This window comes from Sebastes fasciatus, chromosome 14 (assembly GCF_043250625.1).
Source record: "Sebastes fasciatus isolate fSebFas1 chromosome 14, fSebFas1.pri, whole genome shotgun sequence".
Classification (NCBI taxonomy): Eukaryota; Metazoa; Chordata; class Actinopteri; order Perciformes; family Sebastidae; genus Sebastes; species Sebastes fasciatus.
In genome coordinates, this window is record NC_133808.1 from 17284792 (window position 1) to 17309234 (window position 24443).

The 24443-nt window shown below is 39.6% G+C and overlaps 1 protein-coding gene across 4 annotated transcripts in view; it reads right to left on the minus strand.

Annotated features, from left to right (window-relative positions):
• myo3b (myosin IIIB) overlaps positions 1-24443 on the minus strand; it is a 76921-nt gene that overhangs the window by 29725 nt on the left and 22753 nt on the right. For all 4 annotated transcript variants that reach the window (XM_074659336.1, XM_074659339.1, XM_074659338.1 and 1 more), the window contains 18 exons: positions 23783-23938; positions 20173-20257; positions 19969-20085; positions 18834-18938; positions 18404-18487; positions 18072-18274; positions 17897-17995; positions 17690-17804; positions 17096-17222; positions 16259-16469; positions 15338-15485; positions 13997-14150; positions 13313-13401; positions 13002-13131; positions 6175-6254; positions 5376-5396; positions 4150-4227; positions 1590-1795 (listed from right to left, as the gene is read on the minus strand). In XM_074659336.1, coding sequence (XP_074515437.1) covers positions 1590-1795; positions 4150-4227; positions 5376-5396; positions 6175-6254; positions 13002-13131; positions 13313-13401; positions 13997-14150; positions 15338-15485; positions 16259-16469; positions 17096-17222; positions 17690-17804; positions 17897-17995; positions 18072-18274; positions 18404-18487; positions 18834-18938; positions 19969-20085; positions 20173-20257; positions 23783-23938 — 2208 coding nt within the window. The remainder of the gene's footprint in view (positions 1-1589; positions 1796-4149; positions 4228-5375; positions 5397-6174; positions 6255-13001; positions 13132-13312; positions 13402-13996; positions 14151-15337; positions 15486-16258; positions 16470-17095; positions 17223-17689; positions 17805-17896; positions 17996-18071; positions 18275-18403; positions 18488-18833; positions 18939-19968; positions 20086-20172; positions 20258-23782; positions 23939-24443) is intronic.

The following is a 24443-nucleotide window of genomic DNA, read 5'->3' on the forward strand; positions in this document are numbered from 1 at the left end:
AGTCAAGAAGAGAGGCTAGAAATCTTAGCATCTTTTTCCACACAACTACTAGAAGCATCATCATAGCTGGAAAGCCGCCTGCTCAGTCAGAGCAGAAAAATGAGACATGAGTCTTCAACAGAGGCCCTTTGTTGGAGCTCTTTTGAATGGATCATCGTCTCTTATTTCAGTGGCCACAGAAGATGCCCATCAGCCCGGTCCTATCAGTGTTCATCAGCTCCACTGCATGTTTATCGCTCACATTGTCTGGATCCGTCCACTGATCCTCTTGTTGTAGTTTACAAAATACCAGCATAGGACAAAGTGGCTCTAACTGTTTGCTCAGGGACATGGAGGCTCCAAAACGACTGGTTCATCTCTTGTGTTCTGGCGTTGGTCAAAAAGAAGAACAACAACAAGAAGAAAAACTTCTTTGAACTCCCCTCCCCGCCTCAGTCTACAGCCTTTCATTCTAATTCCTGTTGATACCTGTTATTTCTTTGATGGTAAATACAAAGCACTGCTTGGCAACATCAGACGAGCCTTTGATATGAGAGCACAAATTTAAATCAGTTTTCACTAAAGGTGCAGTTTAGCAGTTCAGGTCTGTCTGTATGACTTCTGCCTGGCTCAGGTAGGATCATATGGATTCAATAGCCAGGTTAAAATGTAGTCTGAAGTGGTAATACTACCTCTCATTCACACACTCTTCATGCACAGGTGTTGTAGAGAAAACAGTAAAATCATCGACACATCGACCAAAACTAGGACATGCAAGAATAAAACATGTGGTCATTTGAAGTTTTAGGTCACCAAAATGAAGCACATTCTTTAAAGCTTCCTTAAAGCAGTGAGACTAACCAGCCATCTCAAAGTTTTTTTTCCCTACAGGCCACAAGCCCAAGTTAATTACATTTTATATCATCTTAAAGTCTTCACATTAGGAGGTGGCTAGAATATTTTTCAAAGCAAAATTGATCAAACATAAGTTCCCTTGCATTTTCCCACACATTCATCGTGTAGTTTTTCCTCAACAGTACTGGGGATGTGTAGGTAGGTATGCACTTTAAATTTGGGGTTGGATATTTGAACAGGAGTGTGCATCACTTATTAACAGTTTGATATCCTGTCCCACATTTTTAAAAAACAAAAACAACACCCTTATGTAAAGTCCCCCCTAATGATGAAATCTTGTTTTAATTGTGTTCTAATGTAATACCAATGGGACACGGAGACTACATTTGAGCTTTTCCAGGTCACTGAGTTTTAAGAACAAACTCTTTATGAATAGTAAAAGGAAATCCATTAAAATGCATCTCCCCTTATAATCACAGTTCCTCCCTGTTTGAATTTTATCCATATTTCCAGACTGGAGTATCCACCCAGTTAAAAGAGCTGTAGGATTTTGTCTTGCACCATCACTAATGACTGCCAATTAGTCAGCCTCTTGCTCTGCTTAACTTGTACCCCTACCTAATTAAAGAACCCGTGTTTTTGTGTGATGCAGAGCACGGCTCGCTTGTTCTGCTCTATCTCTAGGGTTGTGTCGGCGCTCCACGTGTGTGCGTGCTGCAGAGTGTAGGTGCTGCCTGTCTTGACGGCGCTCTTACTTGTTGACAAACTCTTCAAACAGGATGCGGTGGGAGAAGCCTTGCCGACGGATGTTCACTGTCTCCAGGATCCCGGTGTAGCGCAGCTGCACCATCACCCGCTCCTTGCAGAAGCGCAGCGCCTGCCTGTCATCATTGGGTTTGATGCAGCGCACAAAGTGTGGCTGACCCACCACCATCTTAGACAGCAGGTCCATCAGGGAGTACTGCAGACGCATAATGAGTCAATGATAAACAGTGGGTAGAAACAAGGCAAGAAAAAAAGCAGTTGTCATATGAATTATCACAGTCTGGTGTAAGTTCAGTTATAAAGAATTGTACTGCAACTTCAAGAATCCAACTTTTTCCAGACATACTGTAGATGTGTTTGATACCAAAATACAAGCTGAATAGTAATTTACGGTATTAATCAGTCCCCACAAGATCTGGCAGACTTTTTGTGGTAATATTTAAAAATTGCGTGGCAAGAAATCTTTTTTTAAAGCTGCATAAATTAATTTTTTTGACTTGGGGGCAGCAGAGGATTTACTGTATAAATATCATCTCAACATATCGTCACCATATAAAGTCCTCAGGGCGAATGTGCAAACTATTGCTTATTTACAGATCCAGAAGACACAGATCGTCATTAACAGTCATTTGGAGAAGAGTTTCTGGCTACCTGATAGAAGTAATATTTACTCTCCTTTTAGCTCTGTTTTGGTCTCCACCAACTCCTAAAGGAAACATCTGGCTCTTTAACTGCTAAATGCTCCACGATGTTCATAAAGTCGTTAACTTTATCTGACGGGTTTGGAGGATGTAAAAACCAAAACAATGAGCTGAAAGAAGAGTTGGTGATCATTCTCTGTTCTCCGAACAACATCTTTCACATACAGTTATTTGATCTACTGTTGCTAGCTTTGAATAATTTATTAATCCATCCTTAAAATGAACTCAACTGAAGAGGCATTGTTTTACTTTATTAGGCTTTTACTTGAGAGACAATGATATTAATGGAGCCAAGCCTTTATTTCCAAAGGTGTATTTGATCATATTATGGTGTTTTCTGTTTGTTATGATATGCTGTTACTGCTATAGAGTGCTGCAGGGATGATGTATTTTTGTAGGTCCACCAGGAAGTTAGCATCGCCCTAGTTCCCTCGACAAAAAGCCAATGAGATTTTTCCATTGGATTTTGTATTATTGCAGAAAATAATCTCTGTGGCAAAAAAACGTTTATGATACTTACGCGTTTTGTTCAGCAAGATAATCTTCACAAATGAAAACTTTTTGAAGTGTGAATGAAAACTAACGTTAGGCTACAAACGAACTACACCAGTTCACCAGTGATGACGTTTAGTAGTCTCATTTAGCCACTTGTTGGCAACCGCCTTTTTAAAGACAAGTAAAAGCTTCAAAATTCACGAGTGGAATATTTACTGACGTATTTTATATCGTAGAACAAAACGTTAAAATCTATTAAGCTTGTGTTAACCACAGACCTTATTTCAAGCATCTAACCAAAAACCCATTAAAAAAAAACCCATTGGCTTCCAGACGAGGGAACCGGATGCCAACTCATTTCTGGGTTTTAGGACTCATTCCTGCTGAACTGTATTTGCTGTAAATGCAAACTCATCACATCCTTTCCCTGGAAGTCTTTTACTGTGAAACATATAGAGAAGTGCTGAATTGCATTAAAAGCAAATCAATTACTTTTTAATTATGAATTAAGAGAACAGTATTTCTGAGAGAGAGAGAAACTAGAGAAACTAAAAGCAACATGGGGAGTATAGTGTTACTTCACCGATGGAATTAATGATGTAGAAATTTAGATTACACTGAATTTACTGTGCGAGTTATCACAGTAAAACTTTTCAATCAGAATATCTTACATTTCTGCAGGGAATGATTAATGTGGTAAAGATGATTTCTGTTGTTTTTATTGGTTGTGTGTCACTGTGGATATTACTTGCTTTTTACCTGACTATGCGTCAATGTGCATTTTTGATTTCTTTCCTCCATGAAAGTTGGGTTTGAGGCATTTTCATACCATTTTTAGACACAAGCAAGAATGTGTGAACACTTTAGAGCTGCAACAATTAATCGATTAATCATAGTCGTCAACTATTAAATTAATCACCAACTATTTTGATAATCGATTAATCGGTTTGAGTAATTTTTTAAGAAAAACAAGGTTGAAATTCTCTGATTCCAGCTTCTTAAATGTGAATATTTTCTGGTTTCTTTACTCCTTTATGACAGTAAACTGAATATATTTGAGTTGTGGACAAAACAAGACATTTAAGGACGTCATCTTGGGCTTTGGGAAACACTGTTCGACATTTTTCACCATTTTCAACACTCACACTGTAATAAATAGAGACATATGATTAGATTACCAGAGGCTAGTATAGTCTAACAATGTAATGTAATGTGTTCTGTGCCCTATTTCAAATTGTGGAACAGTTTGTGTCAACACAATTAGGATTTTAAAATTGAACAGAGGAGTTTACAAGGTGTTCAAACTGTTGATTGTTGTCAGACAGTTAAGCAGCATAAAAGAGAAAACACCTACACGGAAATAGGAGGCCACAGTCTGTCTCCTCATGTTGGTGGTTTCTTCTGGGTGACGCATCATCTCCATGGTGTCCACCTGAATGCAAACATTCACAATGAACACGCTGCAAGTGATAAACAGGCCAGACGTCAACAGCCAACAGCATCACTGCAAAAGCAGCAGATTCAAATGAGATTCAGTTTGTTTGCAACCTGGCATCCTTGGTGGGCTCTGTGGAGATAAAGGTATTATTACAGCAGGTCTCCTTCCTCTAAATGGGCCAGTTGGGAATACACAGCTGTACTAACTGTGCCGTCTGTATAACATTGCCCCATAAACACTTAAAGCTAACAATCTAGAGAATAATTTCGCACTGCTGTGGGGCACGGGAAAATTGCGGAGCATTCTGAGTAATGAGACCAGCCGTCACCAAGCAGACAGTCATCCCGACGACGGATTAACGAGGACACAATATAAGCTTTCTAATGGCCTTCGCAGTTCATGGCTTCATCAAAATTAATGATGCAATAGATATTTTATGGTAAGTCTACGTAGCAAAGTGCATATCTTAATTCTTTATTCCATCCTAGAGCAGAGAACTAAAGGTACGTCAAGTTACATGGAGAGAGGAATCGAAAGCTTTGACACTTTCGACTGCGATTTTGAAAGCAGATCACACAGAAGTACAAATTATCTAGGACTCACTTCCACTATTCTAACAACCGTCACACTACTTTAATCTAGTCGTACTGGTAACTTTCTTGTAAGTGTCAGTTTCTGTCAACTTTTCCCCGACTCTGATTGAGAGCATGACTGCATACATATTACATCAATCACACTGAGTTGTCATTAAGAAGCCCTTTCTTGTTCAAGAATAATTGAGTAGGTGCTTAGGGGAGGTTCAACAAAGTTTCTCCACAGTTATTTTGTCCTTTGTGTCTCACATTAAATATTTCTATAATCTAAAAAGAGCATTTGTTTACATTAATAACGCAGAAGTGTGGCTGCGTGAAAAAAAGAGTTCAAAAGAAATGATTTACATTTTCCAAAGCCAGGCTGTGATTGATGTCAGAGGAGTGATGCTGCACACAATTCAGAGTTAGTGAAACGTAGATATAGTTTGAATTTAGATTACAATGATGATCAGTGATTTTAAGTATTTTCAAACACTGTTTGCAATCTGGTCTATGATTTAGAAACATGTTTAAATTTGGACTCATTTACTATTTCTACAGGAGTCTTACCTTCAATAGGTATATGGGAGACTTTGAGTACGGCGAATAACATGGAAATAAAGGAAGAGAGAAATGGAAAGACAAGAAGATGAAATTCACCTTTAAGGGGGTTTCCACAATCATAATGTGAATTCTTTGTTCTTTTAACAGAGAACTACAAATTTAATTTCTTACAAACAAAGATTTGACTAAATGTTTCCCCTTAAATAGAGTAAAATAGACAGTGAAATGAAAAGGATGGAGTGCGAGTCCAGGACTGAGAAAGGTAAAAAGTCCCTGCTATCAAGAAACTTTTTGACTAACTTTCTTGTGCTAAAACACCGTGTGTGTGAAGGAACATGCATGAAGAGAATCAGCATGATGATTAAAAAACAATATTAGGAGCAAACATTTTCAGAGTACTTCTTAGTAAGTCCTTTAAGTGTTGCTCCATGAAGATTTATTGTGTAATATAAGACTCATGAAACTCTCCTGGCCACTTATTGCGGTACGTTGATGCAGCCATTTGAGCTGATTTTTGACGACCCACAATTGTTTACTCCAATACTTTAGTGCCCATTAACAACAAAACAACAATAGTTAGTTAGTCTGAAAACTACTTTTATGCCGTAGACACCAAATGCCAGATGGCGATGCTGCATCACCACAAGCAAGACAGCAAACATAACAGGGTAGTCAATTAATGTGGCTATGCTTCACAGCACAAGTTTTACTGGGTTTTCTTATGGCGCGATGCCTGTGAGCAACAAATAAAAAAACATTATGTTCTCAGATGTGATGATTTGTGCTACGGGAGCACGAGCCTCACCTTGGTGCGTCCTGAACCGAGCTGCGGCGGCAGAGATCTGGATGCAGCGGTGACCCGGGCTCTGGACGTCGCCAGGTTTCCTGTTCAAAACCAAACCATGAAAAACAGTCGTAAGTAGTCGTGCCAGGTCTTATTTAAAGCTTAGGAAAAAGTTTGAACAGCTGTGTGAAATAAAGGGAAGACATGATTATTGAGAGTGAACTATCAAACACGGAGACACAGTAAACACTTTGGGGTGATAATACTTTTCAACATACAAAGCTACACTCTTATGTTAACAGTGGTGTTCATAATGCAGCACGGTATAAAAGACAGTTCAGAGGGAGCCTAAATCTGAGCTGAATCCCGTGGACTCAGGAGTGCAGCTGCGTGCACAGCAGTCCAACAGCCCCGCACACACAGCGGAAAGGATATGAACATAGCATATGCAAGACAGTCTGAACATTTCAAAGTTTCTGCACAAGATGTCCAAATGTTTTCTCTGGCTATATCTTCAGAGGCTAAACTGTGATTAATAGCAGTGAAAGAAGCCTTTGAAGCAGGATTGGTGACATCAAAGTCCTAATCCATGGGTGGCAGGATTTTTATAATGAGTGGGAAGTATCTTAACACATTTCAAAGGGTTTACTCCATGAATAAACAATAGCTGCACAGATGTGCCACACACACCTTTAGAAAAATACGTCTGCAGACACAGGAGGCAGCATTACCCAAGCAGCCGTGTATGGCAAGGAGGAAAACCTTTGTAAGTTTTTTAAGATAAAGCTGAAGTGACAGGCCAACAATTGTTCTAGATTTTCTACCGCACACGGACGAACTTCTAAAAATGCAAATATGCAGTCGGCTTCTGCTATATAATTTCAAGACTCACGTCAGTTGTTGAGGACAGGGTCTGACAACGAGCCAAAAACTTAAACACTGGATCAGAGCCTGCCTTTCTCAGAGGACTCCGCTCTATCAAGTGTGTATTAGAAGCATCAATCAAACACTGGAGAGATCAAAATCAATTTATGATGGATTAATTAACAGCCAGGCCACTTCTAGCTTTAGACAAAGAACGTCCTACTTGTGCCAAAGGTTTTAAAGTGAGCCAAAGCAATGTGGCGTCTCATGGGACAAACACACACGCATGGACGGAAACACACACAAATATGTGCACAAAAACACACACACACACACACACACTTCTGTAGTCAAAACAAGCCAAAACATATGATGTGAGAGAACTTCAAAAGGACTCATCCAGTCTTTTAAGCCAGTGATGATACTGCTTTTAGCATTTGACAGTTATCTCCTCTAATTCTTATTTATTTATCTACTCATTTATTCTGCCATTAATACATTTTGCATTTGGTAAACAAACTCAATTCAAGATATTCTGTCACATTAAAATAGGCACTTTTATATTTGTTAATAATGTGCTTGAAAGAGTGTCCACAGGTTCACAGAATCTCAACCTAAAAATAGAAGAAAGGAAAGTGTAAAATATGATAACATGGAAATATGAGCAGTTAATTGCTCATTATGAACACATGTTTGTGAGAGGGCCTTGTGTTTAGGATCACAGGGACAGATTTTACATCCTCAAACGCCCCTTCGGCACAATCAACAAAAAATACACACAAAAAAAGTATGATCTTTGAGAACAGGAGCGGTTAAACTGTGTCGGGTATATTACCAGCACACAGGCAGGCAGGGCCCCGCTCCAATTAGCCCAGAGTAAAGCTGGATGGATTAATTGGAGTGGGTCTTGTGCAAATGAAGTGCGCTCTCTCCTCTCCCCATTAGTGCTGCTGGGCCAGATCATCTGAGCACATTTGTCATGATGAATTAGCGGCTGCGAGTGGAACGAGCTCATGGAGTGTCACTGTGCTTTCACGCCTCTCACTTCCATGACACCATCAAGGGGAGATGAAGGGGCTGCGCCGCGATGAGAGAAACTATGACAGTTGTACCTAAGCCTCGCAAACGGACACTCACTGCTTTCTTCATGTATTCCTTGGCGGGTCGTATTAATTCATTCTTCTGGCGGGTTTCATACCCCCTCCTGACTAGATGATTAGAGCATGGGTTAATAGTCAGTATCCTCAAAGATTTCCGTCTCCTGAGACATGAAACCAAGGGAACACCTGTGATGTCCGGCCTGAAAGAAGACCTTCTAATTTAGATACAGAGGGGGACTTGTCTAATGATGTGGATTATAATTATTCAAACACAGAGACGAGCAAGAAAAAGGAGGACGTGGTTCTTGTGTAGTGGATTCAGTTACAGAACAAGGCCACATGTGTTTTTAGTTACAGCTTGAGGCAGTTTTTAATTTTGTCAGTGCACTTTAATAGACATGTGCTGAAAATAAAATACGAAGAGTTTTAATATAAAAGCTTAATAATTAAAAGAGGGAGCAGGTGAGGGGACTATTTCCCATCGGGTCATTCAGTCCTGAGAAACAGGCGGTGGAGGAGCGTCCCACTGATCGTTTCTGCTTCACGCATGTTGCTCTTGGCATGGACTTCCAGGACAAACACAGAGTGAGGCAGAGCAGTGTGTGGGGAGGGGGGGGGCAGCGAGAGAAAAAGCCTTCCTTGGCATCTGTGCGTTCACTTTGAAAATTAAGCCCAGCAAGAATCCTGTAGGAAAAAAAAAGCTCAAGCTGGCAGTTGTATTGGGGTTCTATTGACAAGAATAGTCAATGTGCTTGGGATTAAAAAGCAATCCCGCGTTCAATATGACACCTCCCTACACGCTTTTATGAGTGCCAGTGTGCGCCTTGTACTTCAGAAGCTGTGGATCGAGCTGTCGACACGGGGGACAATCAAAGTTGTAAGAGAGAGCAGCCTTCCTGAGCTGAGTGAGCAGAGGCTTGTTGGATATCTCCGCCGCTCTCCCGCTCTCTTTTTGAAAACATGTGATCTAGAAACTCAAGTCAGCAACCAAGCAAATGAGATTAAAGCACCCATAACCCCCCGCCACCCTCCCCACCCTCCATAACCACCACCGTTTATGCCTAGAGATGGCTCCGGGGGCTGTTGATTTAAATGCCATCCACTACTGTCAGAGCAGATCAATCATAAAAAGCATGGTGTAATTGGCTTTTAGTGACACAACACAGTGTTGCATTTATCAAAGGACGTTGTACCATGTGACTTGGGCGAACTGGCTCCTTGCTATTGATGTGCGGGGCCGTCAAAAATCCCACTGCTGACTCAAAACATTCTCCAACACCACGATTAGGGGAGAAATTGAACAAAGGTACTACTTGGTGAGTGTCTCTTTTGGTAGCTCGAGTGTGTGGAAGTCTAGTGAAAGACTGTGGTGTCTGCCCACTGGGATGAAAAAGGTTTCCACTGGGAGAGAGAACAAAGAGCCAAATGTGTCATATCGCTGGGAGTAGCCTGTCATTTCTACACAGGAGGATCTCCTAACATGAAGGGAGACGGAGGGAGATGCAGAGGACGGAGAGAACTGCAGCTGTGGCTTCATGTGAAGATGTAAAAGCAAAGTAAATTGTTCAGTATACATGATGGACTTGAACTTATAACCCCTTATATCTCACAGGAGAATATTATAGAGCTTGTTTTGTTAACTCACCTAGTCACACTTGTAAAATATGAATAAGAAAGACCTGAGATTGTGGACAATCAGGGTCAGTATTATAAGCATTATAGTAAAATTAATTTAATACTGCTTTGGATAAAAAAATAAAGGAAGTACTTAGATATTTTAAAGTAAAAGTAACAATACCACAGTATAACAATATGCTGTTACAAGTAAAAGTCCGGCATCTAAAGTCTTTAAATGTCAGTGTTATATCAATATACAGTATGTCATGTTAATCATTATTATTACTGACGCATTACTTTGTAAATTAATGATGTAGCAGATCACAGCAAAGCTGATTTAACTACTTTATATGCTGTTGGGCGGTGCATCTTATCTTAAACTAATCACATGTTTTGTGTGTACAATATTAATCTGCAAAGTAAAAAAAAACCTCAAAAAGTATAGTACTTGTAAATGTACTGTAATGCACTTAATTCTAAAAAAATAACAAATATACAGTAAAGCCACCAATTCACAACATTCAGTTTTCCTCCTTAATAAGTCAGATTTACGTCACGGTTGTCTGCTTTTTTATGGCTGTAGGAGGGTTTTTAAAAACACAGATTAACGATCACAAAAACAGCATAAATACATCAAATCTCAGGGAGGATTTTTTTGCCTGATAACATTTGTTTCAGTTGGAAAGATGTTAAATTAAGTCACCACAAGAAGTCATCTTAAATTAGAAGAAATACTATGTTCCAGGTGTTAAATCTGCGATCATCCATGCAAATCAGACTTTATAGTAAAACGTATCTGCATCTACAGCTCTGCGTTTGCCACTGCTTCAGTTTAATCACATAAATATTTCAAAAGCTCAGCTGGCCTCCATACTAATAATTCAAAATGACAACAAATTGCACCAGTGTAGTGCAGGTCTTGCTCATACCAGTGATTTTTCTTTCTACATATAACGCATATTATAAAGCGTTAAAACCCTGGCACAAATAAAATATGCTTTTCCTCTCCACTGTTTGTGAACTTTTCACAGAGCACACATCACTCTGCACATCCTCCATTTTCATTGTGCTCTGACAAAGGACTGGCAGTCTTGAGGTGCTGTGTGTGTGTGTGTGTGTGTGGGTGCAGATGTGCTGTGCTACAAGCAGCACGGCCTGACAGCCCTGCGGCTATACACACACACACACACGCCCACAGAGACCCACACTGTGACCGCAGGCTGCCCAGGCCCTGGTAGGCCCGACGTAGCCCAGCCAATTCAAACACTGTGATCCCCCTGATCTGGGAAAGGCCCTGGCTCTGATGAATTTGTCCATGCAAATACATCCCATTTCCTCTGACAAAACACCACCACATGTCCAAGCCTCAAGGACCCACATTCTGCAGGGCTCAAGTGGCCTCGCTATTCACCGCCTGGGAGCTTTTTACTTTCTGGGGCCCTCCTAGTTTCCTACTGTTCTCCAAACATGAACTGCAACGATACTCAAGACCATCGCATTCTCAATCTGCCCTGTGAAATGAATGAGTAGTCTACTAAAATATTACACTGTGTGTCTGTTTAAACTTGTTTTTCGCTTAAAACAAAATATAACGTAGAGGAAAATGATGTAATTTACAGGAAATGTTCCTTGTACCAGCAGAAACATTAACATTCACTGAATGTAAGTGTGTAGTCTGCCATCCCAGATCCATTATTTTACTTCCATCACAGTGTCAGGCTGCAGGTCTACGAGGGTGTCCCCTAGTGGTGACACTGTGAGGAGGCGACCCAGAGTGTGAAACCACCCTGGTGTAAAACAGATTTCCATCAGATCCCCCAAGATAATGGTAATTTCACAGATAACAGTGAATCTATAATGTGAAGTAAAATGCAAATTAAATCCCCCCACAAATTTTACCCTGAAGAATAGATTTATAATTTTCTTATGCTATACTGTATCTCACTTTAAACGGTGCTCCATCTTTTCCAGAACGATAAGCCGGAGCCGAGCGTTTCATAGCTTTTATCTAATGAGATGATCTACAGTTCCACAAACTGCAAATAAGAAAATTGGACCTCCAACTCCAAAGAAATAACACAGAGTTGACTGCAAGCGTATTGCAGTCAAACTGCCTTTACTTGAACATGCAGAAGCATCTGTATAATTACTGAGAGCTTTGGTAGAGCTTTTTAGGATAAAAAGGCTCAAAATGCACAACACAGTAACAGTTTATTTCTGCGACAACTCATCACATTAACTTGATCCACCCGTCTAAACGGCAGGACAGACAAAGTGCAGTGGAACAAAAAGGAAATAAAGAAGCTTTTAGATCTAACTGACACTATGTCAGCAGCAGTAAACATTACAGCACGTCTTAGTATCTATTCAGTGCCTTTGTGCACTGAAATGAAGTGCTCACTGAATTTGTTTTTATAGAGTGTACTCCTCTGAAGCCATTAATTGCATAAAGGAAGTGGCTGAAGGCTCCCCTGTGCACAACCTGCAATTGAAGTTTACAGACACATCACAGAGATTTCTACTGGAGTCTCAGCTAAGGTGCCTTTTGTGAATTGAGGCTCCCTTTAATGCCACTGGGACTGAAGGCAGGCATTTACAGGTCCCTAAAAAGGAAGTGAATCACATAATGTGGCTTAGCTGAAATAAAGTAGGAAGTGGGAATCTGATAATTTAACACATCTATTAGCATTCCAGCTAAGTCAAGTGACCAGGAGGCCTCAGCCACGGCTAATGACGAGCACATTACTCTACCTTCATTTAACCAACAGAAAAGAGGTGGGAAGAGTTGCTTTTGTATTCTCTAAATACTGTTTCTTCATCCCCTGGGTATTTAGAAACCTTATCATAAAAATATCCCACTGCACCCACAATCTGAAGATAGCATTCAGACGTGGGAAACCAAGAGGGACAGCTTAGTGAAAATAAAAACAGAGCGCCGTGCAGAGAGCTGAGCCTCTCAAGAGATAATGGAGACTGCAGATTTATCCGAGCACGGCACACAGAGGCTTGAAATGAAGGGGGACCAGGAGATGCCTGGGAGCCGCGTCTTTAAGAAACCCACTTACCTGAACATTTATGGAAGCAGTAGACCCCAGCACAATTCACAGAGTATTACAGTCAGAACCCGGCATTGTTAACAATAGTTTGTCTCAAAGAAAAGTTTCCATTACCATTTCCATTGTGGTTAGCAGTAGAATAATGTTCCTGTTAGTGGCCGTGATGTTCTACATTGCTATATTTTTCATTGAGGCCTATTTAATAGCATACCTGTTTTAGTTAAGGGGCTGGAGAACAGCTGCTGCAGAAGTTTGTTCTCTGATGTTCTCAAAACTACGACGATGTCTGCAGGAAGAGTGTCTCTGTTCTTCTCCAGAAAACCATTCACGTTGTACATTACCTGTCGAGTAGGGCACAAGACACACGCATAAACTCCAAATGACAATCTGATTTGTCATTACCTCTTGTTTAGGGCCTGGGAATATGGTTGAAATAATAAAATTATTTGTATAATCTCTTATCACATCAACAAACGGGGCAGTATGTTATTTGTTGCACAGATACATAGACTCATTTGATACCTTTCCTGCATAATGCTGAATCCCAAAACAAAGCTCCACACGTTTTGGTATCCAGAAGTACTTGCAGCGCAAATTGTCCTCAAATTTATCTGTTGGCAAGAAATGAGAAAGGCAACAAAAGATGCTTTAGGCCCTGATCACACAGAGTGAGTTTTGCAGGTGGAAAACGTGAGGTGAACCGCACTGCCATTTCGTTGCCTGATCAGACAGAGCGCTTTTTTGCAGTTTGCTGCGTATTTATTTTGCTAGGCAACCACTGAATGAGTGCTAACTTAAGCTTTATACAAACCATGAACTATATGCCACCTAATAGTTCAGTTTAAATGAATGAAAACAACTTACCCGAAATCTCAAGTACCGCACTAATTTGCCTCCAGGCCTGCTGTTTTCTGCTCAAATCATGGTAACGGTTGGTAAAGTCATAAAGCTCAGAGTATCCAGCAAAAGTCATTACAATGAGAAAACATGCTAATGACGTCGGGTGCTTTTCCGCTCTGAGTCCGAGACGTTCAAGAAATGTTACAAGGCGTTTACAAAAAGCCGCCTCAGGCTGCTAAAATGCACTCTGTGTGATCAGGGCCTTAGAATCCAAAGAATCAGTGACCTCTGACCTCTTATATTCATGTTTTATGATTTTTGATTGTTTGGTGTCTGAGCATGTTGTAGGAGTAGCTCCAGTCTTACCCACTAAGGTCTGTTCAGTGGCCTGCGGGAAGCGGCTCTCCTCGTCCATCAGGGACAGCAGACCCATGGGCTTCTGCAGGAACATGTCCAGGATGGGCCTGTTGTCCTCGTACTCTACCAGGCTGGCATCCACCGCCTCGCTCTGGTATTCAATCTAATTAGAACCAGTGAATGTAGAACAATCTAGTTAATGATTTCTCTAAATGACCCAATTAAACAATCTGGGCTAGATATGATTTGTGCGTGTTTGGGGGAAAAAGAGTTTCTAATCAACAAAACCAAGCAGCTGCAGCCGGCTGTGTGTATCTATTGCTGAAGTTTACAGCATAATAGAGTCTTTTACTGAATGCATAAAACAGAACAGCTCTGAACTAACAAATAGAGCCACTTACTTATTCATAATTTATTTCACTTTGCAAATAACCCAGAGTCATATCACATTATTGCATCTATTTAATTTCGGATCAAAAAGTTGTTTTTAAATATATATTTTACTAATAAAGTGGAACCAATGGATCTAAACCGTCCTCATGTTTAAGTCATTAACTCAGAATAATCAGTTTCTGTGTACAGCGAGACTGAAGACACCAAATAAAAATCCCTTTCCACAGAGCACCAGCCCTTCATCAGGGGCAGCTCGTACTTATTTGTAGAAGAGAAACTTTTAACAGGCTGAAAGGCCTTATTTTTTCAATGATTGCTGTTGTAATTAATGTGTAAATAGTACATGTCGCTTCCAGTTCTGGTCCTGGAGAATATAAATTAATGAGCAGGGAGTACTATCAGATTTTATGTGTGAAATCCTGCCTCAATAAATTTGTATTCTAGTGTATTCTTTGGTACATGTGATGCTGTATGCATTTAAATGTAAAGCAAAAAACTTAGTAATAATGTGCTATATGAATGAAATCACCCTTCCTTACCTAGTTTTTCCTTTTAGAAGGACTGTTGCAAAGTTAACACAGACTAAAAGGCATTATAGCAAAATGTTTTTTTGATTAATGTCTATTCATTTCCATCAAGGAAAATAAAGACTTATCACACTTCAGGGTAAACAACTTCATTAAATCAATTAAGAGTGTAATTTGGTGGTGCGTGACGGTATAAACAATCCTTTACACATCACAGCCCGGCTAAAAGCAAAATGTTCATGTTGAAAGCATCTCTGCCCTGATGGATGTGAAAACACACAAATAATATTAAAATGACTGATTGTTTAAAAGGGAATGTTTATATACAGTATTACTGCTGAAGAGTGTTATGTGGATGCATTAATTTCAGGCACATTACATGACATGAATAAGACTATATCAATAACCTCTCTCCGTATGTCAAACTCACCTGTTCAAGGGCAAATATGTGCTGGTTGAAGTAAAACTGGATCTGCTCGTTTGCGATGTTGATGCATAATTGTTCAAACGAGTTCTTCTTGAAGTTTTCAAATCCAAAGATGTCCAGGATTCCCACATTCATGCCGCTCTCTGCGGCACTTCAAAGGAAGAAAAAGGGGACAAACAAACTCATTCTTCTATGTTACGGAACAAGCAAATCCCCAGCAGGCATATTAATTGATAAAACTTTAATGATAATCCAAGTTCAACCCAAATACAGAGTCTGGTCTGGACGGCCTGCTAGTCTGATGAGAAATCATAAACATCAGCATCTTAAATTGTTTTATTTCAGTCTGTATTGATTTAACCTCGAGTCATTTTCAATATCTGCACAAACAATACTTATTTCTACAACACGGTATGAAGATTAAACACCCTGCATTTCATCCAAGTGCTTGAAGCTGCTACTTTTCATGAACAGTCATTACCCGCTGTAGAGGTCACCTTTAGCCTGCGCTACAGGGTTGTTAATGGCAATAAGGAAATGGCAAAGATGACTGGACTGCTCTGGCTTTTGTACATCTCTAAGAGACGACTCCTTGACAGTAGACGCTCATATTTATGAAGGAATTCTTTTGGATCAATGAACAGCCCCTTTGCAGTCTCTCTGAAGTCTTTTTAATCATCTGAACATTATTTTCTCTGCACGCAACTCCGTATCAAAAATTTATTAAAACTGTTTTTGCTCTCCTATTGCTTGTCTTGTGCTTGCCCATTGATATTCTCCTCTGCATGTTTGCATCTACCTCTACAGACTTCCATAAAGGTCATCAGAGCTTTGCAGAAACTCTGCGTGATCGCTCGAGATAATCGAAGAGGAGAGAGTAACAGTGAACGTCCACACTGATGTTCATCACCAGCACACACTCACCAGATATTCATGTCAGGTTGCAGCAGGGAGTTCATGCGGTTGACTATCCAGCTGAAGAGGCGTCCGTACAAGGCCTTGGACATGGCGTCTCGGACGTCGGCGGCTTTGTCCACGGTGTTGGTGCGTATGATGGTCTCGCCCCTGGTGACCACACACTGGGAGGTCAGTGCCTCTTGGAGTTCCTCTGGGCCGATGCTGAGCAGAGAAGCAGCTGAAAGAAAAGACGAGAGAGATAATCAGTTTGATAATCAAGAGCTCATCCGTCTTTATCATTAGCATAAAAATAAGCCCCAGCAATCTCTTGGATGTCTTAGCTTCTTTACGTTTTTTATGTAAATGCAAAGGGGTTCTGTGCTTTTGGATATATTATAGTTACAACAGCTTGCAGAACAATTTCCCATATTTTCTGGGTAACAAGACATGATTGATTTATTGTTTATTTTGTGAAATGCACATAAATGTGTTCACAAAGGCTTATATGACATCCAATATACTGTTGCCATGTGTCACAAAATAATTATTACACAAAACATAAATCATTACACAACATAAAAACCATAACACAGAGACCTTTGAACACATTTCTCAAAAGGGTTCCTTTCCTAAAACCCAAATGAAGTCTTCTCTGCAGAGGAGGAGGGCATTTTATTACAGAGTGCGGTCCTTAAATCATCACACAAGGAGGAATAAAATTGCTTCCTTTTTTTAATCTCATCTAAAATCTCATGACAAAGTCTTTCCTCTTCAGGGGGACCATTAAGCCTACCTGTTTCTCCGGCTAATAGTAGAGTATCGCTGAGTATTACAACACACATTGCCTAATGTATTCTATCTCACCGTTCTCTAAGGCCTCGGAGTTAGGCACTTCACTCTTATCAGTCTGGTGTTGGGATGTGATGGAAGCAAATTCAATATTGCCGGTGTTCAAAATGGCTGAGAGAATTCTGTAAACAGAGTTGACCTCCTAAGAAAAAAGAGGAGAAAACAAACAAATGCAATAAAATACCAATATTATAGCATTTAATTAATCTGCGACCAAGTACTATATTAGACCGCTTCAAAAATAAGTAAAACAAACAATGACGATAAGGCGTTTTTTGCTTGTAATAATTAAAAAAATCTGCCATTGGAACAAGTGAAAATTCACTTGTAAATAAGATTGTAATATTTAGGCCTTTCAAGATAAAAAGAGATCTTGAAATTAGGTGGGAAACTCATTTTGAGCTATAGTTCACTAGTATTATGAAGTGTTGTGTGCTCAAAAGTAGTATTATTTCACTTAAGATATTCAAGATGCATTGTCTAAAAACAAGTCCCTATATCTCACTGAAATGTTTCTTGTTAGGTGATTGTGTCTTACATTAAGTGTTATGAGATATATTGACTAGATAAATACACATGCTAAGATTTCGCGCTTTTTCAATGGTATACCTCTTCAGTAAAGCCGATATTTCGGAAGCACTCCTGAATTGCGTCAAACTGCTCCGTGTACAGTTTGCTGGAGACAATGTCTTGCATCACTTTGCAGTGCTGGCTGTCAATATACCTGCAGATGTACAATCAAATATCAATGTTGTTGTTCCAACGTGATGGGAAGGGAGTATTATGAACATGTCAAAGTCAAACTGCTGCGCTAACCTGGGAGGTGTCCTGTCTGGTAGCCTGTAAGTCTTCAGCTTGTCTTGGTGATAAAGCCCAGCATATATGTAATAAAATATGTGGAAGTTTTTCTCCCCCCTGAAAGGAAACAAACAGAGCAGTCAGAAGTGTGACAAAGGGAACTCCAGTCAGACCAAACCTGAGCAGCACATACATAGCCTGTTTGATGACCCTCGACTTCTCCAGCAGGTACTCGGATATCTTGGCCCCGATGACCGCTCCAGTGAGTGTGAACTTCATCTCCAGGTATTTGCCGAAGCGGCTGGAGTTGTCATTGATTGCAGTGCAGGCGTTTCCGAAGGCCTCTACAAGCGGGTTTACCTGTAAGATCTTCTCACGCAGCGTCCGATTGTTTGCCTGAGAGCAACAAAATGCTTCTTTGATCAACTAGAATTATCATACAACTACAATTTTGAGATTGTTGCAGTATTCAGCACAAGTATTAACACATTTAACAATGAAAGGATGGTCACACTGCTATTATACCTTTCCCAAGAAGGTAAGATGTTGAACAATCAAATGAGCGCTCTCTGTTTTCCCTGCACCGCTCTCCCCACTGATTATGATACACTAAAACAAAAGGAAACAAAATCTAGTGACTAAAACATCATGCAAGGAATATTTACAAAATATTACACACACTTCCCTTATTTAAATCAGGTATACATCTTGTAGATAATTAAATCTCTTTATCAAGACAGACCACACCGTTTGACAAACACTTTGTCCAAAAGTAGGTACATATTCTACAATGTGCATTCAACGTCTAAAGGAAAAACAGTTAGATGTAATCAAACATTTCTACAACATCCCTCCCAAACATTTTAAAACATTGTTTAATATAATTTCCTTAACATCATTTTGTCAATTTTACAATCCGAGTCTCCACTCATTAAATCATTTTTCTGTAGAGTACCTGGTCTTTGCAGAACGTCACCATGCCTCGGTAGGCTGCATCTGCAGTAGCAAAGATGTGTGGAGGGTTGTCAGACCGCTTCACACCGTGGTACAGCTTAGAGAACTAAGAGAAGGCACATGCATACACAACGCACATTATTTTCAGTTTTAAAGATTAAAAAAAAAAAAAAAAAAATCTCTATATATATAAGGGCTGGCAATCGATTAAAATATTTAATCGCAGTTTATCGCATGATTAATCACGATTAATTGCAAATTAATCATAATTTCCTTATCTGGTCAAAATGCACCTTAAAGGGAGATGGATTCCTTAGGTTTTCTAGTTTCATATGATACCATTATCTTCACTCTCAGCCCGGTACAACCATCGGAAGATCGATTGCGTTAATGCGTTAAAGAAATGAGTGACGTCAAGACGAATTTGAGATAACGCGTTATTATCACGTTAACTTTGACAGCCCTAATATATATTAAAAGATCCCAAAGTTTTGTATTATTCAAATCAAATTCAGCATGCTAACATGCTGATGTTTAGCGGGTATGTTTACCATGTTCACCCTTTTAGTTTAGCATGTTAGTTTGCTAACATTTACTAATTAGCACTAGACACAAGGTACAACTAGAGCTGCAATGATTAATCAATTAGTTGTCAACTATTAAATTAATCGCCAATTATTTTGATAATAGATTAATCGGTTTGAGTAAATTTTTAAGAAAAAATAAGTCTAAATTCTCTGATTCCAGCTTCTTAAATGTGAATATTTCCTGGTTTCTTTACTCCTCTGTGACAGTAAACTGAATATATTTGAGTTGTGGACAAAACAAGACCTTTGAGGACGTCATCTGGGACTTTAGGAAATACTGACTGACAATAATAATAATAATGGTAATGATAATCTATTTAACAGTTGTTGAGATATTTCAGTCTGGACCAAATTGGTGGACCGACTGACATTACTATCTCTGGAGACATACCGCTAGCATGGATTAGATTAGTATTGTTATCAGTTGAATCAGGTTTTATAATAAACGCTGATTCATTTATTGACTTAAAAAAAATCCACTAGGGCAGGACCATTGATGAGTGATACGGAAACCACTGGGAACATTGGTGTGACTGGTCCATAACCAACCTGGGGAGAGTAGATGCTGAGATTCTGGAAAGGATTGAGAGCGATGAGGATGTCACCAACGTAAGTGTACACCTGCAGCTCATCATACCTCTTATGGAGATGGCTGATTATCGTCTCCTGAAGAAAATAAAAACACACATCGCATCAAGAACATTGTGCCTTGGACCGATCAATACATGATGAGATAAACATATTAAATCTTACCTCATCTAAGTACTCCAGGTTTACCAGATCGTCATCGGGACAGCTCTCTATTATGAGGGTTTTACGAGTATTGATCCGCTCGTGCCTGTGTGAAGCCAAGGACATGATAATACCTCAGAAAGCTGTAAAGTGACCACCAAATGAGAAACAGTAGTTTGACTGGCTGGATGTAAGACCCAGTCACTTCCAAGGTTTGTTTGAAGCCCTTAAAGCTCTCCCAGGGGACACACTTCATCTGTGTTTTGACCTATCACTCTCCAATGAGCCCCAGTGGGCAGAGGTCAACACAGAGCCAGCTGCCTCCAAGGGACTGTGGAAAACCTCAGGGGACGCCAGAGAGTGTGTGTGTGAAAGAGCACTAAAGAGAGCTGTGTCTGTGAGTGCCTACTGCTTTATGTGTCTATGTGCATATGCACAGTGAAGACTCCAATGTGCAGTAGACAATCAGCCATTTCTATGAAATTTAAAAGGACAAGGCTGGTGATATTCTATACTTGTCTTGTTGTCATCGAATCCCATGAAAACACCAAAACCAACACTGAATTGAGCCTACTAACATGTACTCTCTATGCAGCCAACGCCTTATGCATCTTATTCCTTCAAACAGCTCTATTGTTGTCATAACGATAAACTTGGCCACTGTTTATGTTTATTTTTAGTCAAACCCACAGACATCTGCTGTCAAACCCACTAGGATTGGGTTGCACCAGCTATTCGTAAATCCATCCCTCCTGTATAAAGTCCTTCCTAAGTGAGTAAATCTTGTGCCACCAATGAATGCTTTAGTGATGTGTACATTTTTCAAGCTGCAACAATTAATCGATTAATCTAGCTGTCAACTATTAAATTAATCGCCAACTATTTTGAATATCGATTAATCGGTTAGAGTAACAATTTAAAGAAAGAAGGGTCAAAACTCTATGACAGTAAACTGAATATCTTTGAGTTGTGGACAAAACAAGACATTTGAGGACGTCATCTAGGCTTTGGGAAACACTGATCGACATTTTTCACCATTTTTCTGACATTTTATTGAGCAAACAACTAATCAAGATTAATCGACAATGAAAATAATCGTTAGTTGCAGACCTGGTACATTTGTTGCTAGAAAACATTTGAAGCACTTCCAATGAAAAGCTATCAATTAGCTTATGTAATGAAGTCACTGTACATCATAAACTGAAGCATAACTGCCAAAAAACAGTGATAGAATAAAGTTAATTGACAATCCCTTTATAAATGTGGGTCCGACTTTATTTTATTCAAACATGTTTAGATGCAGAATTATGTTTGAGAGTTACTAGCAGCCTATTTATACAGTTTAGAATGAAATATCTAATCACGCTAAGCTAATCAAAGCTCTTCAGGGATTTGGTCTAACTTCATTAGTGCAAGATTTTGTAATTTGATTATATTATTTTTGTTTTGTGTTTATATTGAACAGCATTATGTGTCAAGTGTCAGGTCAGACATGTTGACCATATTTCATATTACCTCTTTTCCTCTTCAATCTAAATGGGTCATATATTAGCAGCAAGGTAACATTAGTTTTGACATTTAGCTCAGCTGGCTACAGTCACACCGGGGTCTAAATGTTTAGAGACAACTTATCTCTACATGAGAATTAGTTTCTGTTTCTGTGATGTAGCCAGTTTTAATTTGGTGATGTGTAAACCTCCACTTATATTATAACTACGCTAAGTTTAAACGTAAGAAGAGTGGGTACAGACGGTTTCTGAACACCATTTGCGCATTAATCCACAGCTGGAAATAGTCCACAACAAAAAATAGTTAAACTACATATTTGTTTTAAGGATTTATGTCTTCAGTAGGATTTAATGGGCTTGGGGTCAGAATGTATGTAGTGAAAGACAAACTAACCAATTGTTTGTTTTTGTCTTTTAATGGAATTTGTTGACAATTTAGGAAAAAATTGAAAAACACCAGCCGCATCCTTTAAATCAAAGCTATTGAAAGAACATTTGAAACACTCCTGGTTATTTCTCAACCCTCAAAATTGCAAAACAATAAAATCTCTCATTCACAAGAAGTATCTATATTCTATTATAATAAATAATCAATCATATCATGGATACAAATATTCAAGCTTCAGGTTATGAATTGTTTCCTCCTCTGCCTTTGTATTCATTTTGTATTCTGAATATAGTGTAAATTCAACAGCGCTGAAATAAAGTTGCATGCTCAATATGTGGTGAAAAAAAAGTGAATACTCGTCACTGCATCCCTTTGGAGAAGGAGGTGAGACCTCTAGCCTCTACCTCTCTCCTGCTTTGAAGTAAATCACACTATTCCACCTACGGCAGCTACTTTTAAGTTCTCTATGTCTTTATTCTTATCTGGAGTCGTTGTGTGCTGATCTGTGGCATGAGAGACTAAACCAGGCGAGCCCAGTTCTCGCCCTACAAGCTCCTAATCCCATTATCCACTTTCACTGTGGACAGGAATTCGGGATCAGGCTCAGGCACAGACTCTGCACACTCTCGGGAGTAAACAGAGCTGGCACAACATCAAGACTCTCAGTCAAGGGCAGGTTCAGCGAACTCCTTTATAATGAAGATTAAGCAATGCCAAAGTCAGTATTTCTCCAAGTAAATAACAGCAGACTTTGTGCTCTGTCATTCGCTGCTATGAGAGTGTCTGGGTGAACTATTCATCATCACACATTTTAGTAGAGCTGCAAGGATTAATCGATTAGTTGTCAACTATTACTTTAATCGGCAACTATTTTGATAATGGTTTTATCGGTTTGAGTAATTTTTTCAGAAAAAAATTTCTGATTCCAGCTTCTTAAATGTGAATATTCTTCTGTTTTTTTTACTCCTCTATGACAGTAAACTGAATATCTTTGAGGTGTGGACAAAACAAGACATTTGAGGACGTCATCTTTGGCTTTGGGAAACACTGATCCACATTTTTCACCATTTTCTGACATTGTATTGACCAAACAACTAATCAATTAATCAAGGAAATAAACAGATTAATGGACAATAAAAATGTAAGCCCTACATTTTATGATTAAAGCTCATAAAATCACTCTCTCTGTCTCATTATATCTATATATCTATTTATCGAGGGACTTTTATAGTAGCTGCTCTTATAATCTGTAAAGAAAACAACCCTAATTGTGTCATTCAAAACCAAGCACAAAGAAGTCAGTACAGTTGTAATCCACACTCACTTATTTTCCAAAGTAAATCAATTTTGAACCGAATATTTACGCCATCATTGGTTTAATCACACGAGTGGGCAAGTGCTTTGTACTAAGGACTCCCCGTCAGATGGTTGCTACATCCACTGGCCTAAATGGCGTTTATTAATCTAGGGTTAGTCAGCACAATCACTCCCTCTGAATTAGTCACACTCCCCTAACTTCTCTTTAATCACATACTGTAATGTCCATTACTGGGGCTCATCATCACTTCTGAGTGTAAGAAGATGAGATCCTGCCCCCTACTGGACACAAAGAATATCACCACTCAGTCAGTGCCCATCTGCTGCAACAAAGATCTCCAATGGCAGCACACAAACGCTGCCATTGCAGCATATTATTTCTTCTGCAGTTTCAGAATGTAAAAATCAAAGGACTTACTTAGTTTTGGTTTTGCAGCCCAGTTCTTGCTGCTCCTGAATGAGAGCAGCCAACTGCTGTCGTAGCGCCACATCTTTGCCGTGGGCCTGCTTGATGAAGGGATGCTCCAGGAGGTGGGTCACAGATGGACGTGCTTCAAAATCCTTTATCAGACACCTTACAATCACAAAAATAGAGGAAGCTTTTAACACTTTCAGACAGTCAAAGCCTCCAACATCATCTTTTTTTAAAAATCAGAGTGAATTAAACTGCTGTGGATAAACGGTGCGATCACCTGAACATTGTAGGAAGCTGGTTTGTCGGGATCAGCTCTGACAGACACTCACACCCAGCAAGGGAGCTCCTTGTGTTTTTAAGTCTGCGGTCACTAATCTGTCTGTCGCTCTCTGTATGAGTACCACATGGTCACTATCACCATGGCCCCCGAGTCCAAACAAGCCCTGCTATGGCACAGCGGTAAGTCCTATCTGTGATGTGCAGTGTTTGCCAATAGGTGATGTCACTTTGTGATACTGGCCCGTGGCCACAATTCAGCATCAGCTAACTGCCGATACAAATGGTTGCAAAATATTGACTGTTAAGCGCCACACACCCAGGGGGAACAAAATTGGCTTTTTATTTCTGACAGTTTTGATGTATTATGAGAGAAAAACTATGAAAT